At 38.5% G+C, this 24946-nt stretch overlaps 1 protein-coding gene across 1 annotated transcript in view; it reads right to left on the bottom strand.

The window, feature by feature from the left end:
- Positions 1-20757: 20757 nt before the first annotated feature.
- Positions 20758-24946, bottom strand: part of SLC30A9 (solute carrier family 30 member 9) — a 60459-nt gene continuing 56270 nt past the window's right edge. Inside the window, exon 18 of the mRNA XM_081139207.1 lies at positions 20758-24039. Within this exon, the coding sequence (XP_080995333.1) occupies positions 23995-24039 (45 nt within the window). The 3' untranslated portion in view covers positions 20758-23994. The remainder of the gene's footprint in view (positions 24040-24946) is intronic.

Below are 24946 nucleotides of genomic sequence, written 5' to 3'. Positions count from 1 at the left end.
ATTCTGGATCTTAGCCCCTCCTATGTCATAAAAACATTGGCCTAAAGATACCTTCATTAGGATTTTAGGGAGATATAAATTATTACAATATATTTGATCTAACTACTTCATGTGTCTGATATCAGTAGAATGGTTTCTTCAGTACAGTAACTATTCTTATAATATCAGATGTTTTCCCAAAATCTGGACAATATTTCAAGCTTAGGAATCTACAAGTTCATGATTTCTACATTTTTCTGCCATCTTTAACGGCTTTTCCTGCCTTCTGTTGCTGTCAGAATATGGATGGAACACCAAATAAGATGAAACATGCACTCTTTTCAGAAAAGCAAGCATGACATTGCCTTCATTTGGATTCTTTAATTTATTATGTGCTCCAGAACCTGAACCTAATGCCCACTGACTACCTCCTCAGTTTTTTCTTAGATTTCAGTCATTTAAAAAAAATCTCATTCTTAGGTAACTTCATTTTTAGAGAAGATTTAAATGTATAACTTTTCTCATTCAGTGCTGTGTCATTTCACAGTACAGATCTGTGTGATTTTTGACAGCTCAGATACAAATTTTTAGAAATGTAATAGAAAATTATTTTGCACATATGGTGCAAGTCTGGCTGATGTCTGTTTAATGTGGCAACACTTAGCCAAAACTGCGTGGCAAAACATGTCAAGTGGAATGCTTGAGTCAGAATTCTAACGTAAATGTGTCTAAACAACAGTGTGTATCATGATATATTTTTGTAAACATAGTGATGACTTCTTTCAGTGGTGTAAGTACTAGATAAAAATAACCACTTTGCTTGGAATAATTAGAAAATGTCACCCCACTGATGGCCCTCTTGCACTATCAGCCAATGGCATTGGCTCTTCTGTTTGTGTTGTTTCTTAGAAGAGAGTGAAGAATTGATCAGATAACATGGAGTGCAAAAATAGTAACCCATCAATATCTGCCTCCTGATACAGAAAATTCAAAACTGTAACTGACATATTTACATGTGAGAGACCACTTTCACCCTCCGTAGTATATTCAGTTGTAAGAAATATTGAGAGGACTGGGCTTTGCTCATCTATTGACTAGCTTGATCAGTCTGGCTACTGAAAGCACTAAATTGCCAGTATTTGCGGTAAAAGCGACGAGGTTAATTTTTCTCATGACCACCTATCGCCGGCTAATACAAAGGCTAGATTTTCACTGAATCACAATTCCCCAGATTGAATGAGAATACATTTGCTAATGAGACTTGTTAAAAAAACCAGTTCATTCTCAGAATAACTGCACCAATACAAGTGGCCACATGGGTCTGTGCCACGTTGGAAAACGGGCCCATCCAGAACCACTGACAACAGTAGTAACTATAGCTAATGTTCATTGCGTTCTTGTGTGCCAGGTGCTTTGCTAAGCACTTCACAACCACCCTCTAAGGCTGTTACTGTTATTATTACCTTTTTATTGATAAGGACACTGCCAACATACTCAGCTAATAAAAGGATCAATTTGGTCTTATTAAGCAGAATGACTAGTGTTCAGTTTTCCCCAAAGTTCCCAAAACCCATCAACACTTTGGAATGGACGTTTTTAATTTATACCATTGAGGGAAAATTGATGTTTGTGTTATTAAAAATCACCTTTAAAGTATGTTGACACTCAAGAAGCAGCATATAAACCACATATCCTCTGGGAACTGCGAAGGTTTCTGCATAAGGCTTCACTCACTTAAGATCCTATGATGAAGACTAAAAAGTCTTTTTAAAAAGTGAGTAAATTAAAATCATTTATTTGTTCAGATTTATTCTCTAGGTCCCCAGTATGAAAACGCAGGGATATAAAAGCAAAAATTTAAACTGAGTGAAGTGATATTTGGGGGAACTCCTAGATGTTAGAAATGGCATCAGTTAGCCAATGTGCCATTCACTTTTCACATTTGTTGTAGCCTTAGAATTGATGAGTCTGGTTTGGAAGAGAGGGTTTTAATTTTTGATGTCACTGTGAAAACTTGTGAAAATTTTGTAGGAAAATACAGTAATCTGTTGACTCTTTTCTGTAGTTGTGGCTTTAACATCTCTGGCTATGTTTAAGTTCAAGAGCATGCCAAGGCCAGGAGGGCCTCGCTTGTGTTTCTTGGGAACAGGGCATGCCAAACCCAGAGATGGGTCCTGAAACTTGCAAGGTCACTGGTCCGGCCTGCCCCTGCCCAATTTAAGCCTTGCCTTTCTGTCTCTCCTCTTAAACTTCATGTAGCAGCCTGACACTGGGGCCAACTTGCCTTTACTCTATTTTCTATGAACACTTGTGGAGAAACTGTGACAAATCCATTGATCCTAATATTTTTATTGTTGGAGTCTTGTTGATTCTCTATGAATCATTTCTATTTGATTGTACTGTGTAGAGTTAACATCCACTAGGGATATGTTAATAAAACTATAAATGCATAGTGTAATATAGAATAGCAAGATTTTTTTGTGAACAATTTATATAGAAGAGTAAGTTGTTTTTTAAGTGTTAGGCACATTTCTTTTAGGAACTTAAAATGTTATAAGAGTTTTTTAAGCATTCAATATTTTTAATTATAAGAAACATTTGTTACTAGAGCCAATTATTTCAGGTGTTCTAATTGGAGTATTGATTTTATTACCTCATATACCTCTAGAATGCCACATGTTCTGTTGGAGATAAAATTGCACAATAAATGTCAAGTCTCTGTTAAGTGTTTTAACCTGCTTTTTTTGCATCTTTCTCCAATTCTTTGAAGACATTTTTCTGGTTTATTTTGAAAAAAAAATTTTTCTCCCTGATGTGAAGGCTTTTCTCCTTGTCTCTGAATGCCAAGGACATGTTAAGTGTTTAATACCCAAATAAAAGCTGCTCAGTTATGTCAGGGAACTGACCAAAAATCATCCAAAACAGCGACAACTTAGGAGTGACACCGAATCCAAGATTTCCATCCAGTTTTTGTACATTCAGCACTTCAAACACATTTCCTACTCACAGTACCTTTCTGTCAGGGAGGGGGGAAACCCTGAAGCTGCTACTCATGACCTTTAACAGTGAACAAATGCTGACAGTTTATGGTTGTTTGTTTGTTAAACCTCACTTGAGGATATTTTTTCCATTGCTTTTCAGAGAGAGTAAAAGAGGGATGGGAAGGGGAGAGAGAGAGAGTGTGAGAGCAAGAGAGAAACATCGATGTGAGAGAGACACATCAACTGATTGCTTCCACTCATCCCGACTGGGAGCAGGAAGTGAACCACAACCAATGTACATGCCCTTGACCAGAATTGAACCTGTGACCCTTCAGTGCACAGGCCAACACTCTAACCACTGAGCAACACTGGCCAGGGCTGTTTATGGTTTTTAAACAGTGACCTGAGTATAAAAGCAAAGTAGCTATGGCTATGGTGGCATGGTTGGGGCTTCTCACTTTCAGTTATTGCATAAATACAAATCTGATATATCAACCCCTATAGAAAGAACACAAGTATCATTTCATAAATTAAACTAAGTGAACACTAAGACAAAATACATTGTTTCATTTTAGGGAAACTATAAAGATGTTTTATTTTTGCACTAGAAGATGGAATGTTTTAATTGATAGTTTTGAATGAAAGAGCAAGAATTTAGTCCAAATAATCTGGGTTTAAATTGGGATCTCAGTTAAAATTATTTTATTCTAAAATGGTGAAAGGATTAAGTGACGGGTTTTTGAATGTTTTGTAGCAGGACACAGAAGGTAAAGCTACAGATCAAAAAGTATTTGGGCCCGACTGGTGTGGTGCAAGGGGTTGATCATTGACCTATGAACCAGGAGGTCATGGTTCAGTTCCTGGTCAGGGCACATGCCTGGGTTTCAGGCTCAATCCCCAGTAGGGGGCATGTGGGAGGCAGCTGATCAATGACTCTCTTATCACTGATGTTTCTATGTGTCGTTCCCTCTCTGTTCCTGTCTCTGAAATCAATTTTTTTAAAAATTAAAACTAATAAAGTTTTTTTTTTTAAATGTATTAGGAACAAATTCTGCAAGGTTGCAGGGTACAGGATCAATATACTACAAAAATCAATTGTATTTCTAGACACTAGCAATAAATAATATGAAAATGAAAATAAGAAAACAGTTTCATTTTCAATAACAAAGGAAAGAATAAAACACTTAGGAATAAATTTAAGAAAATAAGGCCCAGGCTTGTACACTGTGAAAACCACAGTATATCATTAGAAGAAATTTTAAAAGATCTAAAAATAATGGCAAGACATCCCATGATAAAGGAGCGGAAGAATTAATATTGTTAAGGTGGTAATATTCCCCAAGTTTATCTACAGGTTTATTGGAGTCCCTGTCCAAATCCCAGCTGACTTCTCTATAGAAACTGTCAGGCTGACATAACATTCATATGAAAATGCAAGGAACCCAGATGGCCAACAAAAATAAATCCTTACATTTGCAGTCAATTGATTTTTAACAAGGGTACCAAGACAACTCAATGGAAAAAGGATAGTCTTTTTAACAAATGACGCTGGGACAACAGGATAGCACATCCGAAAGAATGAAGTTGGTCCCCTACCTCACACTATGTACAAAAAATAAAGTAGATCATAGACCTAAATGGAAGAGCTAGAATTCTAAAACTCCTAGTAGAAAAACAAGAGTACATCTTCATGGTCTTGGGTTAGACATATAGTTTATTCAGTCTGATCTGCAAAAGCACAAGTGACAAAAGAAAACAGGTAAATTAGACTTCACCAAAATGAAAAATAGGGGGGCTTCAAAGAACACAAAAATGTAACCCACAGAACGTGAGAACATACTTGCAAATCACGTATCTGATAAGAGACTTGCAGCCAGAATATACAGAGATTCACAACTTGCCAAGACAAATAGCCCAACTGGAAGTGAGCAAGGAATCTGAATGTGTTTTCCAAGGAAGACATACAAATGGCCAGTTGGCACATGAAAAGACGCTCAACATCATGAGTCATTAGGGGAACAAACCAAACCCCAGGGAAACACCACTTCACTGGGATGGCTGACGTGGAAAGGACACAGTAACAACTGCCGACTAGGACACGGAGAGGCTGAAACACGCTGCTGGTCGGAATGTGAACTAGGGCGGTCACTGGGAAGCGGTTTGGCAGTTCCTTCAATGTTAAATCCAGTGTTATCATTTGACCCAGCAATTCCACTTGTAAGTATGGAACCAAGAGAAATGAAAACATGTCTACACAAACAGTTGTACACACATGTTCATAGGAGCATTATTTATAGTAACCAGAAAGTGGAAATCTAAATGTCCACTAGTTGATAAATGGATAAATAAAATGTATATCCACACAGTGAAGTTTTACTCAGTTATAAAAAGAAATGAAATACTGATACAGGCTACGTGGATGAACCTTGAAAACATGATGCTAAATGAAAGCAGCCAGACACAAAAGGCCACATATTTCATGGTTCCATTTATATGAAATATCCAGAATAGTCAAGCCAGTTTTAGAGAATGCTGCTCAGTACACAGGTACCATAATTAAGGAACCAAATGTATTATGATACAACCCCTTTAAAGTTGATTTCCCATTTGTGCAATGTATTTTTGAAAGCCTGATATGCCTGGTACTGTATAAGGTACCCTGTCCCAAGAACCAAAGAAGCACAACCAATAGCTTGGTGTACCTATTTGAAGAAAAGTAACAAAGACCTATTACATATTATAAGAAAATCCCAACTTCCTCTGAGCAACTTGTTACCCCAAATAAAGTTGTATTTAAAAAGCCGTATCGGGCATAAAATGAGACAAGATAAGTACCACTAAGCCTGTTTCTATCTCACCAAGGCAGTTCCATTTGACCACAGCCAAAGTACACGCCAGTCAGGGAGACTGACTCACGTGGTACTGTGTACTCCCAAATCCTGGTTCAATCACGTTTGCTTTCTCACCCCCCCCCCCCCCAAAGCTGTGGTTCAGACCTCGCGCAGACGCCGTCAGTGATAGCCAGCTGGCGTTTCAGCCACTCTGTCGGGAAACAAGGTGCAGGTGATTTGAGAAGAGTTTGATAGGGGTTTGGTATAGATGTGGGCAGGGTAGGCTGAAACTACAAAGTGATGTAGTCCCCAGAGCTAGCAGCACTGTCATTAGCCTGAAGGGTGAGGTGACTGACTGGCTGGTGGCCCTGCAATTAGAGAGGAAATGGATCTGTGTGAAGACTGCAGGGAGGGAGCCAGGGGAATGGATACCCTGATCTCCCTCCTCCCTGCCATCTCCTCTGACGCTCGCTCTAGCTGGGAGCCACTGGAAACCAGGGGCAGGAGAGCCCCCTAGGACCCGAACAAGGTGCAGAAGGGACAAAGGGAAGAGAAGAGGCACCACTGGTGATGGGGATGAGTCAGACAGTTCAAAGGTCTCTCTGGTTCCACCTCAGTGAAATCTAGGGAGTTGACTTCTTTATATAAATGATTCTTAATTCTTCATAATTTGAATAGTTTACATATGTCAGTAGGTAAGTGCTTTACTATCATTATTGCATTGAATCTTCTTAAAGAGCCACTGAGGTAAACTCTAGTATTACCCCTACTCTAAAGGTGTGTAAACTGATGCTTAGTAGTGGTGAAGCCAAGACACTAATCCACGTGGGCCAGCTCCAGGTGAGAAGCCCATGTTTTAACTCCACTAAAACTAATCTTCAAAAGTAATAGCTATAAGACTCTCAAGACTGAGAAAAAAAGTTGCAGCGGTGAGGCTGATAAAACAATAACTACCTCTTAAGACTACGCAGCTCTGGCTGATCAAACTAATTCATCTCTCAATTCGGCCTGAGAAGCCTGCTCAAATCCTGGCAGAAATGCACAGATGAATACTCGTGGAATTCCTGGGTCCCAGCGAGTCTCGGTTCTGATTCAGTCCTAATGCTCCGCAGAGACACCCGCTCAGTTCCTCTGCCAACAGCCCTCTGTGTTCTCTGGTCCTGATTTTCAGAAACAAGCTTGCTTCTATGAATGAACGAATGAATGATAAAGTGGGATAAAATAGAACATCTTGGTCTTTGTACTTATCAATTGTAAATTTTTTAAAAATGTTTTTATTGATTTTTAGAGAGGAAGGGAGAGGGATAGATAGAAACATCAATGAGATAGAAACATCGATCGGCTGTCTCCTGCATGCCCCCTACTGGGGATCCAGCCCAAAACCTGGCATGTGCCCGCACCGGGAATCGAACTGGTGACCTCTTGGTTCCTGAGTCAACCCTCAAGTACTGAACCACACCAGCCAGGCATCAGTTGTAAAATTTTAACACTGCATTCAACCATGGTTTTTGAAATACACCTTTAAGGTAAACATTAATTCTTATTTCATTAAAATGTTATGAACCAGATTAATCCTGATTTTCTTTACTATTAAATATCAAAACTCATCAAGCCACAAGAATATTTAAGAATACTGCTAATGAAGATGAAATAATTAACAGTAGGCTGCATAGTGGAATAGAAGCAGAGGGACCAGGAAATGTAACCATTAAAAAAGGCATTTTTTTCAGCCCTGGCCGGATAGCTCATTTGGTTAGAGCATCGTCCCACACGCCAAGGTTGCGGGTTCAATCCCTAGTCAGGGCACGTACAAGAATCAACCAATGAACGCATAAATAAGTGGAACAACAAATTGATGCCCCTCTCTCTCCAATAATAAAAAACATATTTTAAAACCTAGGGTCCATTTTCCAGCAGTAAGCACAGTTTAAACACATCTCTCTCCGCAGCTTCTAGGAGGAAATTCAGGCCTGTCTAGATGTGAAGAACGGGTATGAAAATGTCTCCTACTCTCTTTATTTTGTGCCAATTACGATTTTTTCTCCTTCCTGGCAACACAGGCATTTTCAATTCAATTGAAAAAAACATAATTGTGTTTGTGGCTTTTCTTGTGTTTTCTATTAACATTTTGGGTTAAATAATTACCTTTTAAGTTTCTGGTGTATTTTTGGATAGACTTTTCTGTGACTACAGAAGAATGCCAAAGCCAAAACTAGGCACGTGATGTGAAATATATGATAGCTTTAAAATTGGTAAGGACTGAAGAAATCTGTCACATTTTTCTTTAAGGATACTTAATAGGGAAAATCTCATGCATCCACAGGGAACTATAAGCATTTCTTCAATGAAGAAATATGTAATCCTAGTGAAAAGTATAAAGGAAGCCATTTCTTTGAAGCATCATTAATAATTGAGAAGCTATAGATAGAAGGAGTTTATAGATCTCCTAGTTCAGCAGGCAGTTACCATCACTTACGGAAAAGTAAAGCCCAGAAAATTCTAGGAACTTGCTCAAGTTCATGCACCTATTTATTATCAGTTCCTAAATGAATATCAAAATAATTCAGTCCCCTAGAACCATGAGGTTTTTTCAAACACTTTCCAAAATTCTCATTGGTGTCTTCCTTTTTCCCTTGGTTGCCAGGAAACTCAACATTAGGTTTTATCTCAACTGACTCGTTTTCTCCCAGCTTCCCTTAGCTCGGCTTCTCTGGTATGTTTCTTCTCTGCCACTGTAGCCCATCTTTTTCTGTTGCCTTTATCTTTGAGTTTATTATTACAGTGCTTTATTGTCATAAGCTGCCCGTTCCACCTGGAGGTAGGTGAAATATATTAGAATGCTTCCTAGAACATTATAGTGTTCAAAAACCTGAGAAATACGACGTCTCCACCCCCTGCTGCCTACTCCCCACATCTCCACACTGACAAAAACATTTCAAGCTGTTCCAGATTATGCATCCAGAGCCTCTCTTCTCAACCTTGCTGTCACTTGCCCTCCGGGGTTCTGTCCCATCTTTGTCTACAATGAGGAAAAAATCTGATGGGTAAGGAAAGGCGAGGAACTTGCCCAGAGGGAAGTGCACGAGACCGCCAGGGCTCCTAATCCCTCCCTCTCTGGGGTCCTAGGGAGGAGCTCTGAACAGATATCTGTTGTCTGACAAAAGAGTTGGAAGGGAAAGTTAGGAGAAGCAGCCATGGTTTTAAATCACGGGGGTCTCAGGGTTAACTTGTTACTGCAGCATAACCTAGTCTTATCTTGACTCATCATAAGAGTCATTCTAACTTTTGGGTCAAAACCACTCTGAGAATCTTATAAAAACTAGGCCACTCTGCCTAGATGAACATACACGCAGGATTTCCCAGGAGATGTCAAGGGTGCTTGAATCCCCTAAAGCCTATCTCCATGGTCCCCATGTTAGGAACTGCTAATCTAGAACCTTATTCTCCGCTCAGAATCACTTTTTCCCTGACAGTTTAGCTTACACTTTGTTTCTTCTTGTAGCACTTGTTGGTTGCATAGAAAGGCTTTGGAGTAAAATACAGGGTGTCCCCAAAAATGTATACATACTTTAACAGCTCATTCTATTACATTTTGAAAATGAAATGTATTTTAATAAACACTGCCTTTATTCAAAGTGTGTATACATTTTTGGGGATACCCTGTATACTGCTCCAAAATGTTTAAATGAATTGCTCAAATTATTAGTCTAGAAAGAGTGTCGGACAAATGGATGAGCCTGATGCAAAAAGGAAAATTCCATTATTGAAAAAGCATTGTGCTACAATCATCATTGAAACAAAGCAGCTTTGCTCCCCAAACTATCCTAAATACTAATGCCTGTACTTCTCAAAATTATGCCAAGCATTAATCTGATTGGGTTCTTTAATATTAAAAGCTTTATGGGTGGCTCAGTTGGTTAGAGCATCACCCCGATATGCCAAAGTTGTGGGTTCAATCCCCAGTTAAGACACAAGAATCAACCAATGAATGCATAAATAAGTGGAACAGCAAATCTCTCTGTGTCTCTCCCCCTCTCGCCCTTGTTCTTTCTCTAAAATCAATTTTAAAAATAAAACCTTTATAGTATACTGATAAAAATATGTATAAGGAACATTTTTAAGGACAATTATTCCATGTTAGAAAACAATCCTTCCCATTTTGTTAGGCAGACAAGCCTGCCCATTTATTTTGCAGGCAGGCACACCCTGCGGGCTCAGCCACCCACATCATTCCCTGCATGTTCCTGCCCTCCCTGCCCTCCCCTTTGCTCTAATGAGAAAAGCAAATGGAATTGTTCGAGTGCCTTTACTCTGTGCAATGTATCTGCTCAGCAAGCAGATGTTTCTATTGCCGAGGTACTAAGTGCCTTGCCATGGAAGTACTTGGGGAGAATATTGAAAATCTGGCCACTTAAATTTGTTTCTAAAATGAAGCTATTTCTACAAACCACCAGATAAAGATCCGATGCTTTTGTAAAGTACTTTTAAAATCATTGTTTCTTGTCTCTTCCTGTTCTGGTTCTTACCCAACAACGAACAAAAACCAACTTTAGTTACATCTCCCTTTTGTCTTTTTTTTTTTTTAATTCTCACCCAAGGATATTTTTCCCCTTGCTTTTCGGGGGGGGAGGGAGACACACACACACCGAGACATAAATGTGAGAGAGAGACATCCATTGGTGGCCTCCCGCTCGCTGGCCAGGGCTGGGGATGGAGCCTGCAGCCAAGGTGCGTGCCCTTGGCCGGAATGGAATCCGGGACCCTTCAGTCCGTGGGCCAGCGCTGTAACCACTGAGCCAAACAGCTAGGGCCCGTCTTCCCTTTTTCCAATCAACCCAGTTTACCCATCCACCATCTTCATCAGTCTCGGATCTAACTAGTTTTGACTGCTTCCTAATATCAGATTTAGCCCCGGCAGGTTTGGCTCAGCGGTTAGAGTGTCCACCCATGGACCGAAGGGTTTTGGATTCGATTTCTCGGTCAAGGGCACATACCTGGGTTGCAGGTTTGATCCCTAGCCCCAGTCAGGGCACCTTCAGAAGGCAACTAATCAATAAAAAAAAATCAAATTTACCCTCAAAAGATGAAAATAGCGACATTTCATCAAACCTATTTTTACAAATGGGTCAAATACACTAGTTAACTCTCAAGCAGGAGTTCCAGACATATCCTGAAGATGGCAGCATTGTTAGAATAAGATGATAGCCTCACAGATTATTTTTTAAAGGAACACTTAGTTGATCTTTAATATTAATTCAAAGTACTATTGATACTACTTTATGGTCATACTTTGGATACAATTCCAAACTTAGGCCCCCAAATTAATTAGGTAAAAGTTATTCCTTCATAAGAGAATTGATAGTGATCTTTTTTTAAACTTTACAACCCCAATAACTATCATGTCTTTAGAGATACATCTATTATAACAGCTGTATTCCTGTGCTAGTAGACTGCACAGGCAAACATCTAAAAATAGTCTTATCCTTGATAGTGAAAGTGTGGTCCGTGGGCCAGCAGTTTCAGAATTAATTACCTATAAGCATGCGAGAAATGCAGCCCCACTCCAGACCTCCTGAATCAGGAAATGTGCATTTTGCCCGGCCGGGCGTGGCTCAGTGGTTAAGCGTCGACCTAGGATCCAGGCGAGCAGGGTTCGATTCCCAGGCAGGGCACATGCCCGGGTCGTGGGCTGCAGCCGATCAATGACTCTCTCATCATTGATGTTTCTATCTCTCTCTCTCCCTCTCCCTTCCTCTCTCTGAAATCAATAAAGATATATTTTTTTTTAAAAAAGAAAAAAAAGAAAATGTGCATTTTAGCAAGAGTCCCAGGTGATCTGTGCTGCAGGTTAACACTTGAGAAACATATTCTAGCTGATCCCATGAGGAGACAATATAATTTACCCATGAAACAACTAATGAGGGTGAGGACATTTTCTGATAGAACAGTCAGTGGTGACTACCTTTATTAAGGAGAAAGTTAATTCTACAGTTAAGTTTTAAGAATGTGAATCTTTAAGAGGTTTTAGCCAAATTTAGTTGGACCAAAGATGAGTATCAAAAATTCAGTAACCAGCCCTGGCCGGGTGGCTCGGTGGGCTGATCGCTGTCCTGTGCACCAAGAGGTTGAGGGTTCAACTGGGGGTCAGGGCACATACCTAGGTTGTGGGTTTGATCCCTGGCTGGGGTGCGTGTAGGAGGCAACCAAGCAATGTTTCTCCCCCCATCCCCTCTCTAAAATCAATAAAAAATATCCTTGGGTGAGGACTTTTTAGAAAATTAAGTAACTAAACCATAAAACTCTTCAAAGAAAACATAGGAGATAAGCTCCTTGACCTGGATCTTGATGGTGATTTTTTTTTGGATTTGACACCAAAAGCAAAGGCACAAAAAACAAAAATAAACAAGTGGGACTACATCAAACTAAAAAGCTTCTGCACAGCAAAGGAGACCATCAACAAAATGAAAAGGCAACCAACTAAATGGGACAAAATATTTGCGTATCATTTATCTGATTTAATTTTAATATTCAAAATATATAAAGAACTCATACAACTCAACAGCATAAAACAATCCAATTAAAACATAAGTCATGGAGATATAATGTACAGCACGGTGATGATAGCTAATAATACCATATAGCATATTTGAAAGCTGCTAAGAGAAAAAAGTCTTAAAAGTCCTCATCATAAGACAAAGAAAAAAAATGTAACTATGTATGGTAGTAGACTTACTGTGCTGATCATTCTGAAATATATACAAATATTGAATCATCACGCTGTATGCCTGAAACTAATATAATGTTATAAGTCAATTAAACCTCAATTTTAAAAAAGACAGACTGCTTGGATTTAAAGAAAATGGGCAGAGGATCTAAATAGACATTTTTCCAAAAAAGACAGATGGTCAACAGGTACAAGAAAAGTCAGTTAACATCATTAATCATCAGGGAAATAAAAACCAAAGCCATGCAGTATCACCTCATATCTATTAGAATGGCTATTAACAAAAAGACAAGAAATAAGTGTTGGCAAGGATGTGGGGAAAAGAGAACCCCTTGTGCAATGTTGGTGGGAATGTAAATTGGTGCAGCCACTATGCAAAACAATATGGAGATTCCTCAAAAAATTAAAAATAGACCTAACATATGATCCAACAATTGCACTTCTGGGAATTTATCTAAGGAAAATAAAAATATTAACTCGAAAAGATATAGGCACCTCCATGTTCACTGCAGCATTATTTTTAATATATCTTTATTGGTTTCAGAGAGAGGGAGGGTGAGGGAAAGAGAAAAATCAATGATTGGCGAGTTATTGACCGACTGCTTCCTGCATGCCCCCGACAGGATGGAGCAACCCGGGCATGTGCCCTGACCGGGAATCGAGCCGTGATCTCCTGGCTCCTAGGTCGATGCTCAACCGCTGAGCCACGCCCGGCTGGGCTGCAGCATTATTTTCAATAGCCAGGATATGGAAACAACCTAAGTGTCCAATGCTGGATGAACAAATAAAGAAAATGTGGTGTATGTGTGTATAATTCAGCCATAAAAAAGAAGGAAATCTTGCCATTTGTGACAACATGGATGGACCTTGAGGACGTAATGCTAAGTGAAGTAAGTCAGAGAAAGAGAGATACCATATGATCTCATATGTGGAATCTTAAAAACAAAACTAAAAAAAAAACACCCAGCTACACTGTTGGTGGGAATAAAAATTGGTACAGGCACTGTGGAAAACAGCATGGAGGTTCCTCAAACAATGTAACTACCATAGGACCCAGCAACCCCTCTTCAGGGTATCTACCTGAAAAATTTGAAAACACTTTTTTGTAGAGATACAAGAGTAGGCAAAAATAAGTTTATAGTTGTAAGACAAATAATACAGTAATTAATAAATATTACAAGAACAAGCTATGTGTCGCATACTCGCAACTATAGCCCTGCCTCGCCCACCTGTGTGTGTGCCCCTATGCTCATGCAGCATTGTGCCCAATAGCCAAGCCGCGGAAACCGCCCAGGCACTTTGTCAGAGGGTGAGATGAAGGACATGCAGCATGTGCATGAGAACAGTCCTCAGCCATAAAAGATGACATATGCCATCTGCAACACAGATGGACCTTGAGGGTATTGTGCTAAGTGAAAGGAGTCAGAAAAGGAAAAAACCCGTATTTCACTCGTAGGATATAAAACGAAAAGCAACGAACAAACGGAGTAAATGAGCCCCACAAAGTCACATACACAACAGAATGGTGGTTACCGGGGGGGGGGGGGTGGAGGACAAAAGTGGTAAAGGGGGTCAAATGTATGGTGACGGAGGGAGGTGAGGCATGGGGTGCTGAGCGCACAGTGGAGCAAGCACAATGGAGTGTCCAAGCTGCATACCTGACTATAATGCTAATAATCACCCAAAAACTAAGCTCCCTGACACAGAGAACAGACTGGTGGTAGCCAGAGCAGGGGCCGGGGAGGGGGTAAAATGGGTGAAAAAGGCCAAAAGGTACAAACTTCCAGTTATAAAATAGTAAGTCATGGGGATGTGATACTGTACAGCATGATGACTACGATTAAAAATACTATACTGCATGTCTGAAAGTTGCTAAGAGCCCTGGCCGGGTAGCTCAGTTGGTTAGAGCATCGTCCCAGTACACCAAGGTTTCGGGTTCGATCTCTGGTCAGGGCACGTACAAGAATCAGCCAATGGATACATAAATAAGTGGAACAACAAATCGATGGTTCTCTCTCAAAAGTCAATAAATTTTTAAAAAGTTGCTAGGAGAGTAGATCTTAGAAGTTCTCATCACAAGAGAAAAAAATCTGTAACTACGTATGGTGACAGATGTTTACACTAGACTTCTTGTGATCATTTTGCAATATAAACAAATATTGAATCATTATGCTGTACACCTGAAACTATATAATGTACGTCCATTCTACCTCAACAAAATAAATTAAGTAAATAACTTACAGGAAAAAAAGAATTCCTTTCATCTGAAAACGCTGCCAAACTGTAGGGGTAGTCCTACTGCAACAACTAGGCCTATCTTCAGGATACAGCAAGGCCCTGGGCCTCAGAGAATTGAAGGTTGCTGAGAGACCCCCCAGGAGGAGCCTTGCAGGCCTCAACAGAAAAGAAGTCTCATGGATCAAATGAGGTGGAAACAGCTATGACATATATTTCTTTCCTTCAGGAGGTCCAAACTTTTTCATATTTAGAATAAACTGAGAAATTCTGTATCAAATATGCACTGCCCATAAAATTTTAAATTGCTTCAATCTGAGTTTAACAGCCACCTTCCTCTCTTACTAAATCATCTAAGGCTACATCTAGAATTCAATAAGAAAAATTACAATAAAAATGGGTTTTAGAGATTTCTCAGATTTATTTAATATTTCTACTGAGAATGGGTAAATCACAATTCAGAACTCCAGCAGGAAACAATGCCTTGAAGCCACACTTAGGAGGAAACAAGTTCAATATACAGAACCACAAGAGACACTATATATACCATTTCAAAATAAGCAGGAGACTCTTATCCATTATGATTCTCCGGATCCACAGAAATATAGCAAAGTGGAATATACTCAATACTGAAGGCTACAGACAATCTGTATCAACACTCAGGGAAGGAAAACGCAGGCTGAAATTCCTGTTAGAGTAAAACAGGGTTCGCCTGATTAGACATAGCCATTGAAGATCAACAGCCATATTTCTGCGCACATTCTGTCCCTCTTGCCTAGAACACTCTCCACCCCCGCTCTCTGTGCCTAGCCTTAGAGGGCGCGTCCTGGAGGAGGCTTTCCTACCTGCACTGCCTAGGTAGCTATGGGTCGTACAGAGCCTAGTGACACAAGGCACTCAAAAAATATTTGTTGAGTGACTATAATAATTAAAGGCTGTTTTTAAATTTTCTTTTTCAGTCTTCTCTGACAGACATATTGTTTTTACAATGACCCATAGTGAGATCTGAGAGTATTTCAGATTATATAAACAGTTAAGCACACCACATCTTGAGTCCCAACAGTGTATGCCCCTATTACTAGGGGTGGAAACCCCTATGGGAAACTTTTGAAGTCTAATGATGTTAACCCAAGTTAAAGAATAAGGAATCAGCTTATCTCTTTTCCCTTTAAAATTTTGGTTCTTGCTTCCTTTTGAAAGGAGGCATTAAAAATAATATTCTGTTTCAAGGATTTTTGCACCTTGGTTTTATTTTTTGGTCTTTTTAAAATCCTCATCCAAGGATATTTTTTTCCCATTGCTTTTCAGAGAGTGAAAGGGAGGTGGCGGGGAGAACTAAACATCCATGTAAGAGAGACACATCAATTGGTTGCCTCCCCACCGCGCCCCCACCCGGGGCTGAGCCTGCAACCAAGGTCCATGCCCTTGGCCGGAAACAAACCCAGGACCCTTCAGCCCAAGGGCAGATGCTGTAACCACTGAGCCAAACCACTGAGCTCTCACACCTTAGTTTTATGACACTATGTTTTCAATGATCTCAAGAATATCAAAGAATTGTTCATCCTTTTACATTTTACTTATTAATTTTTAGGGTGAGAGAGAGAGGAAGAGAGAAACAGCGACTTGTTTTGCTTATTTATGCATTCACTGCTTGGTTCTCATATGTGCCCTGACCGGGGGATCCAACCCACAACCTTGGCGTTTGGGGAGGACTCTCTAACCGACTTAGCTACTTGGCCGGCCAGAGCTGTTCATCCTTTTAAATTACCTTTTTATTACAAAAGACAAGCTCTACATATTGTAGGAAATCTGTAAATAATGAGAGAAAAGTTACCCAGTTTTCGAGCATTGTATTTAGTGTACTCCTTTCAATCCTTTTTCTATGTACATAAAATTCGAATGACTCTGAATATAGTCAAGCATCCTGTTCTTACTTTTCCCCTAAAGAGTCTTAAGCATTTTCTAAAATTAAAATTACTAGTTGTTCATAAAAGTGTTTCTAGAGTGCACAATAAGGAGTAAAGGACATCTCCCACCCAAGTAACAACTGGAAGTGCTAGGTGTATCTTCTTACATCTTTTCTATTATAAGCATTTTGCCATATTATTAAATATTCTCCACAAAATGCTTCCAATGACTGCATTATATTCTACCTTATAAGTATGCCATATTTATTTTTCTAATTTTTTCATACTGAAGCAACTCTATTTCCTTAGATTGTATTCCTAGAAGTGAAATGACTAGGTCAAAAGGTCGGAACATTTTCCAGACCCTTGATACCTACTACAAAAGTACCCTCCAGATAGGTGATCCCAGTTCACACTCCCATCAGCGGCATACCAGTATGCCTGTCTCACAAACTTGGTCCAGGTTTTTTTGATCTTCATACCCCTAGAGACTACTAGCATCATATGTGCAACATTCACTTACTCAACAGATAATTACTGAACACCCTCTGTGTGTCAAGATGCCATTCTAGTTTCTGAAGATTGAGCTCTAATGGATGTTATGTTGTAGCAGAGATAGGCAGAAAATAAACAAGGGTAAAGTTATAGTATGCCAGATAATAAATGCTATGGTCAAAAAGAAATCAGGGAAAAATTAGGGGGGGAGGGAGAAGTAGTGGGTTTGCCATTTTATAAAGAGCAGTGAGGAAAGGCCTCACTGATAAGGTGGCATGTGAGCAGGTATTTGAAGAAGCATGCTGTGCACACATGTAGTGGGATGAGTACTTCAGGCCATGTAGAGGCCTTGAGTTGAGAGCATGCTTAGTTAGGCTGTGTGAAAAGCCTAAAGGCCAGCCTGGCTGGAACAGTGAGGGAGAGAATAGTAGGAAATGGGGTCAGAGAGATGCTGCGGAAACTCAGGGAGGACTTGTATGCCTTGTCAGGACTTTGTTATACTGTGTGAGATGAAAAGCCATAGGAGGGCTCCAAGAAAAGAAATGGCACGATCTGACATATTTTCAGAACATGACAAACTGCTATGTTGAAATAGAATGTGTGGGCTAGGATTACGGGAAAACAAGAGGCTATTTTGAAAATTCAAGCAAGATATGATGGTCAACATTAAGATAGTAATTTGAGATGTTGAAAAATGGATTCTAAATATGTACCAGTGGATCTTGCTCAGGTGTTGAATGTCCATTGTAAAGAACTGAAGAGTTAGGCATGAATCTAAAATTTTGGGCAACTGAAATGATGAAAATACCATTTACTGAGAAGGAAAAGACTGCAAGAGATTTTTTTGATGGTGAAGAAATTGTGGTTTTACTTTTGGGTATGTCAAAATACTAGTCATCTCCCAAATCTCAGTGGTGCTTGCAATACATTGGTTGTGAGTTGGTTGCCTTTATGTCCCATGTGTCTTTTTCATATCTGGAACACACAATTCTCAGGGAAGAGGGAAAACAGCCATGGAGGAACAGTGCGATGGCCACATATAACTTCCTCTGTCTTGGTTTTTAGAAGGGATGATCTGGATGAGGTATCTACCACCCTGGACCATGAGTGATTCAGCTTATCTGGCTGACAACATTGCATTATTTTCCTTCTTCTAGAAGGGTCCCAGTGGCATCTAGTACATCATGTATTTAATAGTATATAAGTGTTCAATAAATTTTGACATGGGCTGTCAATCCATACAAAAAGTATCATAGGGAAATTAAACCAATCTCAGTAATTCCTTGCAAATTCCAATACTATTGACATTAGACCATCTATCACCCAATTCCTTAATGTCCTTCGAACCTCAACCTGACCTGCACCAGTTCTAGGCCAATCCAGTCAATCTCCTTTAAACAGGATTAAACACACAAGTAATAGCATTCACATTGCAAAAGGGTTTCTTTAAATCATGGTCTCCTTTAGTCCTTTTAAAAATACAGATTTTAAAATATTTAACTTACACAACTTCCAGGAAATTATCTCTTATATAAAACGTGGCAGACCTGCAAATCCTCCCTTTCTCAGCATCTGGGCCCACCAGTCCTGCCTCCTCATCAGATGATGAACGGATCTCTGCTGGAATACCATGTAAGTTAACATTAACCTTCATCATCACATAATAAACCTGGGTAAGACTTTCTCATGGCTCCAGAACATTTTTAGGGTTGACTTGTTACTTACCATCCACAATGTTGAGTGTGCATTTGAATGAGAGAGGAAGTCAGTTGAAGATGAGAAATTTACTTGTTCTAACTAACACTAGTTGGTAGCTTCAGGTTTTAGCCCAAGAGCTAATTATATACCCAAACATTTCTAAGTACTAAGCTAGAATTTCTTACCCTTGACTCCAACAATAAAAACCAGGCACTATAAAGATGCTCTCAACTATTAAAGAGATTAGGATACTTTAATCTGCCATGTTAGTACTGTACAAAAGAACTTTCTGTGTTAATGGAAGTGTCCCATATGTGCACTGTCCAACAGGGTAGCCACCAGCCACCCACTGTAGCTATGAAGCACATGAAAATGTGGCTAAAGGAACTGGGGAATGGAATTTTTTACTTTAATTAATTTAAAAGTAAATAGCTCCATGTCACAAGTGGGTACTATATTAAATCACAGTACTACATTGTTATATCTTCTTGATATAAAAATTTTCAGCGAACACAAAATTGGCTGTGTACTTTTTAAATTATAAGATCTATAAATGTACATTTTACCATCTGTGTAGAACAGAGGAAATAAGTATTATAAACTTATATGTATGTATGTTTGTGTGCATATATACATCAAATGTCTAAAAGAATACATCACAAACTTGTACCATTAGTTGCCCCTGGGAAAAATAAATGGGTAACTAGGAATCAAATACAATTTTAAAATGTTTTAATGCTAATTTCCACACCTTGCCCTAAATTTCTTTCCTAAATGGCTCAAGTCAACAACTGACAGTTGACCTTAAATATTACCTTCTGAATATGTCTATAAGGTGGCCTGTAAGTAATGCTTGAAAATAAATCTCAATTCCTTGGCTTCCATAGTTTTCAGCGTCCCACTCCAATCCCATCCTGCCATCCCCCACAAGCAGTCCAAGTTAAATTCGGCTAGCTGTCTGACTACTGAAAATTAATTCATTTGCTTATTTTATAACAAAATTAATATTTTGTTTATGCTTTCAAAATAGTGTTACTTCTCTTGGGCTTTTCCACTCAGCAGAGTGGCTTTTAGAGCTAGACCATCTGATTTCAAACCCTGACTCGGCTCCTTATCAGCTGAGTATCCTCAGATGCTCTGTGTATCTAGTGTATCTCAGGTTCCTTATCTAACAAATTTAAATAACCCCTACTTCCTGGCTCTCTGGAAGGATTAAATGGGTCAATGTATATAAAATGGCACCTGGTAAACCTAGCTCAAATTATCCTGCTCACAGCAATTATAATATAAACAGGTGTATTTTCACTGTAAAAATCTAGTTTTTAGCCCAGCTGGTGTGGCTTAGTGGTTGGGTGTCATCCCATGCACCAAGAGGTCACTGGTTTTATTCCCGGTCAGAACACATGCCCAGGTTTCGGGCTTGATCCCTGGCAAGGGGCAGTGCAGGAGGCAGCTGATCGATGTCTCTCATCAATGTTTCTCTCTTTCTTTCTCTTCCTCTCTCTCTCTAAAAAATAATCAATAAAAACACGTTTTTTAAAAATCTAGTTTTAAACCTCTACAAGCCCTTAAAGACAAAGACACAATTCTGTATTTTGTGCTCTAGTTTATCAAAATGTAATGATAGTATCTATCGCTAAAGAACATACCTTTTTAGATTTATGCTTTAGCAAGCACATGACATCCTAACAGCAAATCAGTAACAGTTCTCTTTATACTGAAAACTGATTGTAACAGGATTAAGGGTTATTATATTTTGGTTTTGTAAAACCAGGACACTGTACAAACTAACAAGCATACTCAATGAATAATAAATTCTGTTCAAAAACATAGGCATGATTTTTAAGGTAAAATGTATCCAATCACATAGTTTAGTTCTTAACATATGAGGTAAAGAAGAATTTATATTTAAAAAACATTTATTTATCAGGGAGGAAAGTCCCAAACAAACAAGTGAACTGTTCTTATTTACATTAGACATTAAGGAAAAAAGCATCCTGAGGGGCCAGGACCATCTTAATCGGCCAGCAAAATCAGACAACTGAAATACAATTAATAGAAACAAAATTTTTCTTTTTCCATAAACCAAGTGTAGGAATGTCAGTAAACTTAAATGCAAATATAAAGGCTGCAAGACCAATTTCCTATATAGATACCTTCTGAAGTTCCATTCCAGAGACAGGGATGAGGGATTCAGGAGAGACAATCTTTGAATCAAAATTTACCTTCAATTATTTGCTTCACTGACTCCTGACAGTTTGGCAAACTGGGGGTCATCATATGACAAATACAATCTGAGAAAGACAGTATAAATTCCAAATGCCTGTGCAAGTTTCTGTAGTTAACAGCATTCTATCTCAAAAAGTTATCAGATTTAAGACGTAAGTCATTTCCTTTAGATGGTACAATTTTAGCAAAAAGCATTATCTAAATTATAGGGTAATTAAGGTAGCACTAAAATCATACACTCCAAGTCTTATGCCATTTTGTTATTCTGGATTATGGGGGGGAGGAGTGGATGATGGATGCAGAGATTAACTTTTACGGGGGAATTTTCCAATCTGATCCTAGCTCAGTTTCCTCTATCTGTCCAGGAATCATCCTCTTTGGAATTGGATACTACTGGCCACCAATGTGGTCCACTTAAAAATAAGTCTCCATCCCTCATCCTCCCTCCCTCTGCCATGGTCTGAAAAATGTACCACCTTACCTAGTTTGGGACCTGATTAGAGATCCATTCTCAGCCAAAGCTGGAAATAAGTCTACTTCACCTGGTAGTTCCCAGAGTTCAGCTGAGTACAAAAAGGAGTCATGGGCTGTGACAGCCCTCTTCTCTGCTGAACATTATTCTTGCAACTATTCTACTACAGAAGCTATTTCCCTTGAAAATACTGAGATTTATATGTTTAAATATTCCAATGCTACAGATCAGGACAAGACTTAAAGGAAGAAGTAGTATTTTCAGGGGGGACCTGAACAAGATATCTTATTTTAAGACGCCCAAATTCCCTGGTTTTCAAATTCAAATTTGACTCTAGTTTAAAAGGAAAAAGGTCCAGAGATGTCATACATTTCCTTATTGCACAGAAATACTCCAATTGCTTGATATGCTGTACTTCATGTCAAATTTTGCTGAAACAAACTTTAAAACATCGGTGCAAAACAGCACTGAAAATAAGAAACGTGGGCCTTCAATTATTATTTAAGAATAGGTATGATCTCAATCAAATCATATTAGAAAACTCAGAAGTTATCAGGAATTGGCCTCTTTTAGGGAGTCCTAAAAAAAAACCACAACTACCATTTGGAATTTAGAATATCCTCTGCACATCAACTTTGAGATTTTTTCTGAGTTAAATTATTCTTGTCTAGCTATGTGAAATTTTCCAGAGCAATTTTATGAGGAAGGAATTGGATATAATTTGGTACCTTCACATATGGCAGTGACATGGATTAAGAAATGGCAGGTGGGAAAGGGGAGGGAGGAAGAACATAAAGTATAGAGTGAATTATAATGGGTAAAAAACAGTTTCAGGGAAAAGGTATGGGTGAAGAATTTGAAACCGTAAGAACAGAGAATCAAATTGTGTATATAAAACAATTTTATATCTTAAAAAATAAACTGGAATGTTATTTCACTTAAAATGCACAGCATGCAAAATGCTCTGTAATGGTAGTAAAAATAATGTACCACAATGTAAATTTACACAATTTTCCAATAAATGACATACGTGGATGAAAAATTACCATTACAAACCCCTTAATCAAATGTTTTTTCGTTTCTAGCAGTACAATTTGCTGTAATTCATAAACTTTGATCTCAGTAAGCTTTAGACGCTGCTGACCTCATTCAGATAGTTAGGTCCTTATGTCAAGCATTCCCTTATCTAGCAAAGAGATCACTCAGCCACCACTCTTGCTTGGACAATGCTCAGAGCTACCTGACCATTTAAAGTGCATATGAGTTGTTTTGATGAACAGAGACAAAGCTGTAGTTTTGCACTAAATCTTCAATTACTGAATCGTATGTTTTTTCGCCTTGAAACCTTATGATCATTAGAAAGCTACTTACCTAATGTTATAGCCATATATTATGCTAAATGCCCATTTGTAACTGTGAGAAACTCATGTTACAGACACACTACTGACTTTATTATAAAAAATCATGGCCACAAGTTTCTGCATAAGAGATTTACTTCTCTCCCTTTCTCTTAAAGCAAAAAAATATCCCACAGTTCAGATTTACATAAGTAGTGCCTCTTTTAAATAAATTAAAAATAGAATGATACCCTGTCTATAAAATTATAAATATTTCTAGCCCACTTTACAGAATGTAAATACTTATAAATGCATTATGTCCTAGTAAATACACATGATGGCACTGAAGCCAGTTAAAAAACAGAAGACAAAAAACCAGCCATTACACTGGCCCATGGAAACATCTAGGGTTATTTTATATCTTTTACCATCAGAAAAATTAAACCAAATAAGAAAAAAAGCAAAAGAGAGAGAAGAAATTTTACTAAATGGCAACTACTATGACCTCAAAGGCTGTATTGAAATGCCTTCCTTCAATTCAGTAACTAAGCCAATTCTGGAATGAACGTTTATGGATAACCAGGTTAGGAGAGTGTTCCTCTTAGTGCGCAGGGCCAAATTACAAGGTATATAGAAAGACAGAATGAAACGGAGTGACTATTTAAAAACCACAAACCAAGATTTAGCGAGTATGTTCAAGATTGGCAGGTTTTGATGGAGTGAAGTCTTCAGTGGAAACATAATTAATAACTTTATGGATGTCGCTTATTTTACCAATGTGAAGAAAGGAAACATGATTGTAAGGTACAGTATACTCTGACAGGCCAAAATGAGGAATTATGATCAATTTAAGTTAACTAAAATGTTTCCTACTAAAACATAAAAACATGATTTCCAAACTGATGCAACTTATAATGTGTCTCTTAGAAGTAAGAAGTAGTTTTAGTTCTGTGGACTGCTGAATTGCCCTTTACATAAAATATTTCCTTCATCTTTAAAAAAAAAAGTGGCTTCTGAATGGCGTTGACTCCTTCAGTGCGGGAGAGAAGGCTCAACCAACTGGTTTCCAAAGTTCCCTCCAAAGCGATTCATTCTATCCATCAAATCTATAGTATCTCCAAATCAACATGTCGAACTTCAGGATTTCGTTTCTGAAAGGAAAAATCACCACCAGTTATTCTGAGCAAAATAGAACCTTCTGTTTCCTCTTATTCCTTCTGATCACCAAAGCCACTGAAAACATCTGGTCAAATGCTTTCATTGTGGCATACTAGCAAGAGAAATTATTTGCATAAGGAGAAGATAAAATTGATAGATTAAACACACTGTAAATGATACAGTAAGTAGTCTCATCAACATGTTTGTTCATATGTTCATTAATACAGTAATGGATTAAGAATCTACTTATGTTCCAAGCATTGCAAAGCACTGAAAATATGCTCATTTGTGGTAAAAAGAAAATCACTGCAAAACAATAATCAGAAAAAATACACTGATGCTTATTTTAGTAACAATCCATATAGCCTTGGGCCAGGCATTGTGCCAGGAAGTGGAGCTATGATTATTAAGACTCTGTTACAGACTCTGAGGAACTCAGTTTTGCCAGGGAGACAATAACCATCTATAAGCTCAAGCACTATAGTTAATAATAACAGTTAACATTTAATGATCACTTACTCTTGTGTCAAGTACTATGCTAAGTAAAGGGCTTCACGTGTATGTACTTGAAAATTTTTCATAATAACCCAATTATTTCCATTTTACATAAAGGAAAACTTAAGTTTGAAGTAATAATCTAACCTGTTCAAAGTCGCACAGCTAGTAAGTGATGGAGCCAGGGGAGATTCCAGGCCTGCTTCCAGACCTCAATCTCCTGTCACAATATACTAAGTAATAACTCTGAGAACAAAAAATGTGAGGTATACTATTTATTCTCATGAGATCCAGAAGGCTCTCATATATTACATGAGGATATAATATAAGTGAGGTTTGAATGTGGTATTTTCCAGATAGAGATGAAGGGAGTCTAGACAGAAGAAACAGCCTGAGAAAGTCAGC

The sequence above is a fragment of the Miniopterus schreibersii genome (assembly GCF_964146895.1).
Source record: "Miniopterus schreibersii genome assembly, chromosome: 1".
Taxonomy (NCBI): Eukaryota; Metazoa; Chordata; class Mammalia; order Chiroptera; family Miniopteridae; genus Miniopterus; species Miniopterus schreibersii.
The sequence above is the reverse complement of the archived record's forward strand: the minus strand, read 5'-3'. Positions and strand labels throughout refer to the sequence as shown.